Source organism: Betta splendens, chromosome 11 (genome assembly GCF_900634795.4).
Source record: "Betta splendens chromosome 11, fBetSpl5.4, whole genome shotgun sequence".
In the NCBI taxonomy this organism is placed as follows: domain Eukaryota; kingdom Metazoa; phylum Chordata; class Actinopteri; order Anabantiformes; family Osphronemidae; genus Betta; species Betta splendens.
Window position 1 is genome coordinate 10,205,458 of NC_040891.2, and position 11,561 is coordinate 10,217,018.

Sequence of the window (11,561 nt, forward strand, 5' to 3'; positions counted from 1 at the left end):
CAAAGCCACGCTGACGTGAAACTTTTAAGCTAAATATAATGAAGGCCCTAAACTTCAGATGACCCCACATGCACCACGAGAGGAAAAAAAAAACACCAGAAACTGCCCCGTGACAGACAAAAGATAATTAGGAGCACAAGGAGCCGAAAGTGGACCTGAACGCCCCGTGGCGGAAGGAAAGGGCCCATATTGGAAAACAGTCGGGGCTGTCTGTGGCAAACCCCTGCTTATTCATAAGCACAATAGACAGCCAGATAATATGCTCCTCTACTATTGAATAGCTGACACCTGGAAGATTTGCTTTCACGCAGGCCCTAAGGCTGGACAACCCCACCCCAAACGTAAGCCAGCAAGTCCCTGCACAACATCCTCCAGGGTGGGGGAACTTGAGCAATGTGTGGCTTTTGTCATTTTTTTTTGCCCCTTCTGAAAGCATCCGTCTCTCTTGAGAGATATTTCCCCCCCTCCTCCTTCACAAAAGGCTGAAAAGATTGTCTCTTTTTCCTTATGATGAGGATAAAAAGGTAGGAAGGTAGAAAAGGGGGCACGGGGGATGGAGACTTTTCTCACAATGATAAGATTTCTTTCTAGAAAGTCAGGACACCTGACAACTGGGACGTTTTCCAGCAGTAATGAGTGCTAGTGAGTAAAAATAGACGAGAAGTCAGAAATACGTAAGTGACACCTATGGTTTTTGTATTGTACAGACTGAGTGTGTTTCCATCATGTGATAGCTAGATATGCAGGCGATTTACATATTAGCAGAATTTAGTCAAATACCGAGCAAAGATGAACAGCTCCACTGTTCCCAGATAAAAATAAATATTCAGCGCTGAGTCATATTATGGTCTGTACAGGTCATTCTGCTGCAGTATAGCAGCAGTATAGTATTGGTACTAGGAGGACGTTCATAGCGTATGTTAGACTTGAAATGCAGTAATATATGTATATATATATATATATATATATATATATATATATATATATATATATATATATATATATATATATATATATATATATATATATGTATATATTGGAAAAGCAACTGTGCTCCTATGATCACGATGTAATGAAAGATTTTAAAAAATGTAGACTCAGTAGGATAAGCAACAATGACGCATCTCCCAGTTCTTTATTTTCTGTGTACCAGTCAGTCGCTGCCACTTGGAGGCAATATTGCAAAGTCATGTATCAGCAGCTGCAGCAAGGTTAGTCCAACAGTCCTGCCCCTGCATTCAGGTTTAGACCGTGTGCTCAGTGTGTGTTCACTTTACTTAGATACATGCATTTCTATTTGCTGTGCAACTGAATAATCGTTGAATTTCATTAGGAAACCTCTTTGGATTTTTTTTAAACACGTTGAAACCACATATATGGTAGTTTGAGCATGTTAATGCATTATAAATTAAATGATGTCTGCATAAACATTTCTTTTACTTTGTGAATGAAAAGCAGAACTTTACCTAGAAAAAACAATCTCTGTTATGAATGTATTGTTTTGTATTTTGCCAGTGGCCCCAGTAACTAAAATTATCCCCAGTTTATACCTTCAACTTGAACTCATCATCTATAAACAAATCACGTAGAGCAATATAAGTTTGCTAACGGTCATTTATTTACATAGTATTATCCACCGTTTAGTATAGTATAAGTTTTATTTGTGTTTAAAGTTATTTATTCCGTTAATAATTGATCGGCTAGTTTTCTTAATTCACCCATTAAACTTGGTAACGACAGTCCAAAGATGGGGTTTACGAGGGTCTGTGAATGCGGCATTAGCCTTCAGTTGTCAGTGAACTAAGCAGCTGTTACACTCGTGTGTGAGCTCCAGCAAACAACGCGTAGCGTTACTCCCATTATCTACAGGTAAGCAGAGACTTTAGAATATTTAAAAAGTCGTACATTTAAGAATATAGTTTATTTTCTCCACTGGCTCGAGGAAATGTTCGCTATAAGTTTTGTTAGCCGGCTAGCTAACAAGGCAATGGGGGGTAAGCTAGCATGTAGCATGGGGTAAACCACGTTACATTTGAGTGAGACTTGTAGCGGAGCTCTGGCTCACAACAGCTGGGTTACTGCGGGAGAAATCAAGCCGCTGTCACAACAAAAACGCTCAAAATACAATGGTTTAAACGCGAAGATAAAGTTGTGCGTCGAGAAGCCTTGCCTCGGAGATCCTGTAATGAAACGCGATGGGCATATGCAGCATTACAATACGCTGCTCAATTAAAGTCGACGTCCCACTCTTAGAAGTGTTTTCCTAAAGTTTCAAACGCCAGGTGAGACTGCATACTTGCATACTAAGCTGATTAGCAGCTGGCTATTAATAGAAGCAAGGTTGGATTACACAGAGGACAAGTGGGCAATTGCCTCACGATCCTATCACAAGCTCAATATAACGTGCGTGAAGCGTGCGTGTTGATTTATGACTTGTTTATTGTTTGCAACTTTAACCCAAACTAACGTGGACATTGCAGTGAGTGCTACGCTGTTATCTAATTTGTAGTCCATGTTATGTAACAGGGCTGTGTTGAAATCAAGAGCCCCAATAGCTCATTTTTATGGGTTAACACACCTACATCCACAGATGATCTTACTGCATGTATCAGGAGTCCTGCACACATGCAGACACTGTTTCATCCACTCTAATCTTTGTCACTGGCTTGGCTTCCACAGTCTGTAGGCTGGACTGGAGAGCATGGGTTCTAAGTAGAGATCCATATTCACCTGTAGGAACTTGTTTCTGACCGCGCCCTCTCCAAGACGCCAATTGGAAATGAATCTGTAGCAAACCTGTTGCATTACTTCTTTAGAAAACGCCCATGTTCGCTCAAAGTGTGTTTCTAATGTTAATGTGTTTCTCTTGTCTTTCACAACATGGACCTCTCATACTTTAATGCAAGTGGAGCTTTTCCAAGCCGGCCGTCTGTGTTTCAACTAAAACACCTTTGTACGTTAGGCAGAGACTTGTGTCTGAACACTTAGCTGCTTATAGGAAATGCATTGAATTGTAAAGGCGATAGTGAGCAAGACAAAATATTACCTATGTCATTAATTTGCTTTTACCAAATGATGCGTGTAGGTATACATGAACATATAAAAACTGAGACTGTCCATAGCTGCTGTTAACAGTAAATATTCAACCATGTGTTCTGTGTTTTCCAGCATGGCACGTGGACATCAGAAGATTCAGTCTCAGCAGAAAAATGCTAAGAAACAAGCTGAGATGAAGAAGGCCAAGGGTCATGATCAAAAGACGGCAGCTAAGGCAGCACTAGTATTCACTTGCTCTGTGTGCAAAGTGAGTATGAAGATCTTACAAGCCTGAGGGCAAAATCTGGGATGGGAAAATGCTCTATTTAAAGCCTTGTGCCATTTCCTTAAATTCTAACTCAACGTATGTTGGATTTGTCCCCTTCCTCTGCAGTCCCAGATGCCTGACCCAAAAACATTCAAGCAGCATTTTGAGAGCAAGCATCCCAAATCCCCTCTGCCTCCAGAGTTGGAGGGAGTAGAAGCATAAGTGACTACACCAGATACCGAACTGAGCTCTATGAGGCCCTGCACCAAGTCTGCACTTGCTTCGGTCTGACAGCAGTGATTGATTTGATGTAATCAACTTGACAACAACATCTTAATTTAGGTTTTGAGCCCAGGTTGCCTTCCTCTCATATGGTCCTGTGTGCTTAATATGTTTAAATACTCGAGAGGGCGAAACCAAATGCTGCCTTTGATTTTAGGGTCACTGAAGACGTTAATAAAACGTGAATGAAGATTTCTCACTTAACAGTTTTTCAGCACAAACCTCACTGCCCCAATGTGTCATGCACATAGGAATAATTCTTACATATAGCTCTTTGTCTGAAGCTTTGGTGGACTGAACATTTAATCAACCTTTTATTGCCATTTCATTTTGAGTTGAATGTTAACATGGTGACAGTGCTTCTTTTCCCCTCTAATATCTCTTCCTCCTTAGCGCTCTCTACCCTGTTAAACTGGGATCTTTCATCTTGTTAATGGTTAATTTTTGTCCATTTTAAAGCTGCTATATATAAACAGGTTAATAACTTTTTGAGTGGGGCTTGTTAACAGTGTTTGTATGCTTGGAAAATGAATGTATGTACCAATTATGTATTATAGCAATTTAATAAATTTTACTTTGTCGTATTAGTTAAGTAGTAGCTAAAATCATTGCATAAACACCTGTAGGAAAAGAGACATATGACTGAAAACAATATATAAATTTACTGTAAATTGACTGACTTACTGTACTTATGACAAGTACAGAATTACGTATATAATACCGGGGATGATACTAGCTTGTGTTATGAAACCCTTGTATGAACTGCTGGTAACAGGAAATGACTCAATGCAGAGAGGTGTGACTAACAAAGCAATGAATCCTGTCTGTACACGCCTTAGCAGCAGAAGAAGACGTCTTTGAGTCACAGACATTACCAAAAAAGTACTTTTCTGGGACTTTTCTGGGACAAATCTACCAATTTAGCTCAAGATCAGCACTTAAAATGACATTCTGTGTTGCTAAAAAAACAAAAGCTAACAGACATTCTTCATAGAGCCTTATTCAAGAAGGAAAGTGCCAAGCTGCCTGGTTTTCAATGGTTTGAGCTGCTTGTGTAAATGAGTCAACCTGCATTGTTCTTTTGTCTCACACATAATCTACCTCCTTCCTTCCCATCTGTAAACTTGTCATGGTCATTTATATAAACACATGTCTACGCTCCATATCTTCTAGATAGCCTATGTGTGCTGTGCTCTCTTTAAATCTAGCCACAGTGGTTGACATCAAAAAGAGCACTTGCACAAAATGAAATTAATTGTCCTAATTAGGTGAGGGAATTCATTAGATTCCCATTGGGTCTAGATAATCTATTTTCAGGCACATTTAACATTTTGAAGAGAGGAAAACAAGACAGACTGCTTCTGTTAAACTTGCAATAATGAAACCCATATCTTTTGATATTCATCAGAACAACTCCCACCCAAAATTTACTTCCAGAGACTTCTAGAGATGATACCAAGAGTATTGTATACTAGAATATCATTTTTAAGTATGTTAAAATTATACATATCATACTATTATACATACATTTTAACATAACATAACATAACATAACATAACATAACATAACATAACATAACATTACCAATTTCACATTGAAAGCTTTCTCTCTTTTGCGTAACAGGTCAAAGGATATGATCAGTATGTGATCCCAGAGGCTTTATTAAACTGGGGGAACCAGTCAAACAGGGATGGTGGCTGCACTAAAGAGGGGGCACAGCACAGACTCTATCCAGCCTCTTCAGAAGCCTCCTTACTTTAGCTTTAGGTAGATACTGTATCTACAGTTGGTCTCTGTCTTTAGGCAAGAAGAGGATTCAAAGACAACTTAAAGGTATGTATGATTAAAGATGATGTAGTCATAATGTGTTGGAGGGCATACACCGATGATCGCTGCAGGGCTTAGTAATAAGTCAGTATGTCATCTAATAAGATATGAATGCTCATTAAACTGCTTACAAAGATTAAGGGAATGTCATGATGTGTTTCTTGTAGTGTCACTGTACAGAGAAAAAAAGTGATTAATTAAATTGTTATCCCACTGTTATCTCACACTGTGGATAGACTACGACTGTAGACTGTGTGCAGGTGCCTACCTCTGTCAAAACAAATGGTTATGAATTGGCATTTTTTAATTTCTTTCATGTCCCTTTTGCAGTGATTATTGGGGAACCTACGTGAAATATTACATAAGCCTCATCCATTAGTATCCCCCATTTAGAGCTACTGCAGCAGAGCATGTTAGACACATAATCTGACAGGCAGAGTGAAAAATAAGACAGTAAATATGTAAAAGGTAGATTCAAGTAAGACATACGACACTTTCGAGATTGATTATGATCCCCTAAGATATAAGAGATTACACAATGATTATTCACAAAACCCACATACACGATGTAACATTTTTACATGTTTTTATAAGAAACGTATCTGTTACTAACGTGAACTTACCTTCCCTAACTACATTTCCCATGAGCGTTTGTGGGCGTTGTTTGACAAAAGCTCATGGTGCAAGACCTAAATGGACAAAAAGACCTGATTTATACAAAGTTTTTGATTTTTGTAAACTATAACAAAAACGGGCCGGAAAAAGGGGGACTTTGAAATTTTCGATAAAAAAAACCCCAAAACATTTCGCCACTTTCTTAAAGTTGTGTGTTAAAAATGTTGCCTGAAAATGTGGTCGCCCTAGCAACTCGGTCCTGACGTCATTGGTCCCTGTGCAACCCTGCTGCTGTACCTTTGATTGGAGGGAAACCCCGTGCATGAGCGGGAGAGATCGTCAGCTGTGCGGCCGGGAATCAGCAGGAACGTCGCTAAACTATATACACAGGTTAGCTGGCATTTATTTACTGCTAATGATTGGGTTATGTTCGACGGAATATCGTTATATTTGCTCATTGTTCGTTGGAGGCGTTTTTAAATGTCGCATCAGTTGCTGTGACTGGTATTCGAAGCGGAAACCAGTGATGCTTCGCTGCCCAGTCATTGTTCGTCGCTTGGTGAATGGGAAGCGCAGCTGCACTTTAATCCATCTATATTTTTAGTCGATGTGCTAAAGGACTAGTTTCACATTTAACAAAAGACCTTTCCATAAAGTAACAGAATATATATTGACGCTTCATGCTCGCACAGACAATGGCTGTGGTTTGTTTTCCGGGAAGCAGAAAAGGGCGTTCACTGTGGACTGGACCAAGCTAGGCTCCTTTCATTCTCAGATTAAGTGATTCACCGACACCGTTTTGGGTTCATGGCTGACATTTTGTGGCGTCATCAGACAACTTCGCATCAAAATCCTTAAAGTATTAAAGCCAAACGGCACGTTTTTTTACGATTTTCACGAGCATGCTGTCCACCGCACGAGCTCAGTGGGCAGGTGTGTGACGTGAAACTGGGTGGCCGACATTCCTCACACGGGCAGGTGTCTGCATGCTGGCTGTTCTGGGGCTGTTTAGTTCATTTTTTCTTTTCTCGTACTTGTGGTGCTTTTCCTCTTTCTGTGTGTATTTATTATCCTTTATACCCAGCGACAGCGCTGGTAGAAAAAATGAAAGCTCCACTTGGTTGTCTGTCAGCGCGGATCTAGCTGAACTGATTCTGACCATGTCTGTGTGTGCATGCTCATAGAAACATGGCGCAAATCCCTTTTTAAAATGTACGATGCACGTTTTGAAAGTAATCTAATTTACTTGACATTGTCTTGATGACTTGGATGCCATTTGAGTTTAGTAACCAATATGAATCAAGTCTCTACTGGACTGAATGCAGATGAGCCAAGCTGGCCAAAATCCAAAAACCCTTAAGCTGCCATGCACACACCCAAAATGTACTCACCACTGGAAAAAAACTTAAGCGTGGTGTTGACTGAAACACTGCTGGTGAATATCATACAGCACAAAGCAATGCAGCTAAGTTAAGGACCTATGTGCTGAATGTTTTTTCCAAGTATATAGAAATGTTTACCTGTTTGTGCATGGCCATGTTATATTATAGCAAATTGATTGAAATTCTCAGGAAGGGCAACACCTTTAAATGAAGTAGCTCTCCTTAATTCCTGCCACTTTGTTTTGTCCTTCCTGGCGACCCCCCCCCCCCTCACCTCTGTCCTTCCTCAGCCTACACAGGAGCCATGGCAGACAAAGAGGAGCTGGTACAGAAGGCCAAACTGGCGGAGCAGGCTGAGCGCTATGATGATATGGCCGTAAACATGAAGGCTGTTACAGAGGAGGGCACAGAGCTCACCAATGAGGAGCGCAACCTGCTCTCTGTTGCTTACAAGAACGTGGTGGGGGCCAGACGGTCCTCCTGGAGGGTGGTGTCCACCATGGAGCAAAAGTCTGACGACAGTGGGAAGACTGCCCTGTCCAAGGAGTACAGAGAGAAGATAGAGAAGGAACTGAATGAAATCTGCCAGGAAGTACTGGTAAGAGAGGGTGAATTGGTGCAACTGTAAAAAATCTGCTCTTGTATAAAAGATAATTGTTCGCAATCAAGACCTGAATAGTACTGAAAAGTACTGAGATGAATAACATATGTATATTTTTTAAAAACTGTGCCAGCAAGTTGTTAAGACTAAAGAAGTGAAATATATTTCTGTCGAATTGCACACATTTCAATGCAGATATTGCATCCTTCCACTTGCAGGACCTGCTCGACAAGCACCTGATTCCTAAAGCCACTGCTGCTGACAGTAAAGTCTTTTACCTGAAGATGAAGGGAGACTATTACCGCTACCTGGCTGAGGTGGCTACAGGAAGCAAAAAGGAAAGTGAGTAAAGCAGACCCGTTTGTTTCCAGTGACTGATGTTGTCACATTGCTGGTAGCTTCTCTTTACACCTCTGGTGCACTCACATGGAGAAATTCACATGCAGTAGATTGCAAGGATTATTATTATGATCAGCATCGATGAGAAGTGTGCACAACATGGTGCCACCTACTGTTAAAATGTCATGCTGATGTGATTTAATAGCGATAGTCACGCATCGGTTGGAGGGTGGTATGAACATGTAAACAATGCTGAGCCATAGATTTCTCCTGAGATGAGCATACTAGGCTCTCTTAGGGTTTCTTTTCCCACCCCGTAAAGAATCCTGACACCTCCACAATCCTTGACCTATAACTGTCAGCCAAAATGCAGGTGAGGGCTGCAGCGGGGTTGTCATGGCAACAGAAGCAAGACCGGGGTGTTGGCTGCTAGTTGGTGCTTTGTTTCGTAATTCTGCAGCATGCCTTGTGGTTGTTATTAGTAAACACAGCTTTTATTAGTTTATCTTAGCAGGTTTATCCTAAAAACTGACCTCTGTTCTTTGAAAATCACCTTCAGTTTGTTCCCTCATTTCATTAATCAAATTACTTAAGGCAATGGGAACATGCAGTAATAAAACATCAACAGTGTTAATATCATGTTTAGAGGCATATATATGCATTCATATTAATTAATAGCACTGTATGTGTAAACACTGGCTGGATGATAGCCAGGAGGAATTCTGTAACATGCACCTGCTGATGGCGAACAGTGGATCTAGTCCTATTTAGGGTAGTTACAATTGAATATGAACAAACTTTTTTCCTCACTTTGAATCTGGTTCCTGACTGATCTGTCTTGTGCAGCCATCATTCAAAGTTCGCAAGACGCGTACCAGAGCGCCTTGGATATCAGCTACAAGGACATGGAGCCCACTCATCCCATCCGCCTCGGCCTCGCTCTTAACTTCTCTGTCTTCTACTATGAGATTGTCAACTCGCCTGAGAAGGCTTGCCAACTGGCCAAGACGGTAAAGAGAGCCTTTCGATGTTCACTTTTTTTTTGCCAGTTTTGCTTTAATGACTGCTTCCCTTTGGTCGCTGGTTTGTCTTCATTACATGTCCTCTGAAAAGAGTTGTCCCAGAAATATTGAAAAGAACAATACATAGTTAAAGTGGGTGTGGTGGGCTGTGACAAATCTTTACTCAGAAGTGGAGACATTAGTCTTCTGTGAAGTGCATTTATTTCCTGGGAGAAAAAGCTAAAACCTGCACCTCACTAGGCTGGTAGAAGTACTGATGGTTGTATTTGTCTCCAAGGCTTTTGATGATGCCATTGCCAAGCTGGACAACCTCCAAAGTGAGTCCTACAAAGACAGCACTTTGATCATGCAGCTGCTCCGTGACAATCTGACAGTGAGTGCCTCGACTTTCTACTCTCCTACATATTTTTACCATATTTGGATGACGTTCACATTATTTTTCCAACATAATTAAATGGTGAAAAGGGGAAATAATCCCTGTTCTGTGTACTTCAATGCAGCTGTGGATGTCAGACACCCAAACTGAAGGCGATGGAGATGGAGATGGAAATGGAGATGAAGAGGGAGAGGGAGAGGCAGATGACTCGGACCAAAAACACGAGAAGAAGTGAACTTCAGACAAATAAACCACAACACACATTTTTTACCTCTCACCAGCCTAAGTTGTGTGCGTGGTTGTGTGTGCACATACATGCACAGAGATGTATGTTTACACTCCACTCACAATGTGTAAAGTACAGTGTGTGTGTGCAGATACATTGGTGTGGGTGTCTGTGTGTGTGTGTGTGCGCGCGCGCATGTGTTTGTTAAACGTATGAGCACCTCCTCCACAGAGAAAAGAATGGAAAAGTGGTTTCTCTCTCCTTTTTCTTTTGAACAATACTCATTATGTGAACCAGTGGATGTTTATTTTTAGATTCTTTTGTCCAAGATTTAGTCCAGATTTATTCCCTCATTTACATCCAAGTCAGCCCTACAATATTTAACTTTATCCACTGTAGCAAACTGCTGCTGATGCAGGAAAACAAAAACAGAAAACCTCTAACCGTAACTTTGATAATTTGTATGTTTTTACTTGAACATATACAATCTTTGTGACACTTCTGTCTACAGAACACGTTTAAAGCACATCAACTGTAAAAACTCGCGGCAGTGTGAATTTCAGTTCTCATCTGACAGCAGCAGTGATCTTAGAGAAGGCAAGGTTGCCCTCAGTAAAGGCGTATTTACCGTTCTGCTTGTGTCCATCCCATTCTGTCAGTGTCCATTGTAGCAGGTAGTGATTTTCTGGATGGTACATGTGTCATGGTTCAGTGTGTTCCAAGTGCATTCAGGTGTAAGAGAGGTTTTCTGTGTGAACGGGCCATCTGCGAAACCTGTAGTTAAACTTTGGTTCATAGTTTTGTTGAGAGGATTGCATTTCATTCTAAAGACATCTTTTCACTCTGAAGTGTAAAGACTATTATTTTCTGCAATTTTCCATACAACACAAAGTATAGACAGCCTAAGATACAGTTAACAACTTGACAATATGGCTTGATACTGTAACTTTTTGATATTTTATCTTTTCAGCAGTGCACAGGATACTTTTGCCATGTGCTTTTATGTGGCTTTCTACTCTTTTTCTATTCAGGTGTTTTTGTATTTTCTTTTTGTGTGTTTTATCCCCCCTTGAATCTTGATTTGACTCCTGGAATGTATGTTTCTCAGTACTATGGTGTGAGGGTTAGGCGTGCTTTGATACTGGCAGTTTTTGCTTAGGATTTAGCTCGAACCTAATGGTTTCCAATTACATTTTCTTTTCTTCAAGACTACATTGTGGAAAGACGAACATCAATAAATATAAACGGATTATGAAAAAGTACTTTTAGAAAGCTGCATTATGGCCATTTCGTAGTTACAAAGTAGTGCCAGTTTCTTCTAATTACAGTATATTGGTTTTAAAAAGATGGGATGCAGGATTCAGAATTTGCAAGTTACACCCTGAGTATTTGGTTATGTGCTTTCATGTAAGTGGAATTAAAATGTTAAAAGGAATATCCTGTGTTGTGTTTTTAATGTATGTAGAGTAAATATTATATATATATATATATATATATATATATATATATATATATATATATATATATATATATATATATATATATAAGCAAGCAAGCAAGCAAGCTGAATAAAAGCATAACCATGG

The 11,561-nt window shown here is 40.1% G+C and overlaps 2 protein-coding genes across 3 annotated transcripts; both read left to right on the forward strand.

The window, feature by feature from the left end:
• The first annotated feature begins 1,186 nt into the window (after positions 1-1,186).
• znf706 (zinc finger protein 706) lies at positions 1,187-4,173 on the forward strand. Of its 2 annotated transcripts, none has more exons than XM_041072863.2 (3): positions 1,187-1,211; positions 3,169-3,304; positions 3,431-4,173. In XM_041072863.2, exons 2-3 carry the CDS (start codon positions 3,170-3,172, stop codon positions 3,524-3,526), a joined length of 231 nt encoding a protein of 76 aa, XP_040928797.1. In that variant the 5' UTR covers positions 1,187-1,211; position 3,169; the 3' UTR covers positions 3,527-4,173. The 2 variants fall into 2 exon arrangements, with proteins under 2 accessions (XP_040928797.1, XP_029022746.1); XM_029166913.3 differs by lacking the exon at positions 1,187-1,211 and adding an exon at positions 1,712-1,869.
• Positions 4,174-6,278: 2,105 nt separating this feature from the next.
• Positions 6,279-11,410, forward strand: ywhaz (tyrosine 3-monooxygenase/tryptophan 5-monooxygenase activation protein, zeta polypeptide). Its single transcript, XM_029166912.2, has 6 exons — positions 6,279-6,419; positions 7,702-8,009; positions 8,231-8,354; positions 9,198-9,361; positions 9,651-9,746; positions 9,874-11,410. The coding sequence occupies exons 2-6, from the start codon at positions 7,716-7,718 to the stop codon at positions 9,982-9,984; spliced, it is 789 nt and encodes a 262-aa protein (XP_029022745.1). The 5' UTR covers positions 6,279-6,419; positions 7,702-7,715; the 3' UTR covers positions 9,985-11,410.
• Positions 11,411-11,561: the final 151 nt, after the last annotated feature.

Bases quoted from the DNA above. Each gene is read 5' to 3' on its own strand.
- ywhaz (XM_029166912.2), top strand. From the start codon at position 7,716: ATGGCAGACAAAGAGGAGCTGGTACAGAAGGCCAAACTGGCGGAGCAG. The intron at 8,010-8,230 runs GTAAGAGAGGGT...TTCCACTTGCAG, and splicing joins AAATCTGCCAGGAAGTACTG to GACCTGCTCGACAAGCACCT. The intron at 9,362-9,650 runs GTAAAGAGAGCC...TTTGTCTCCAAG, and splicing joins CTTGCCAACTGGCCAAGACG to GCTTTTGATGATGCCATTGC.
- znf706 (XM_041072863.2), top strand. From the start codon at position 3,170: ATGGCACGTGGACATCAGAAGATTCAGTCTCAGCAGAAAAATGCTAAG. The intron at 3,305-3,430 runs GTGAGTATGAAG...CTTCCTCTGCAG, and splicing joins TCACTTGCTCTGTGTGCAAA to TCCCAGATGCCTGACCCAAA.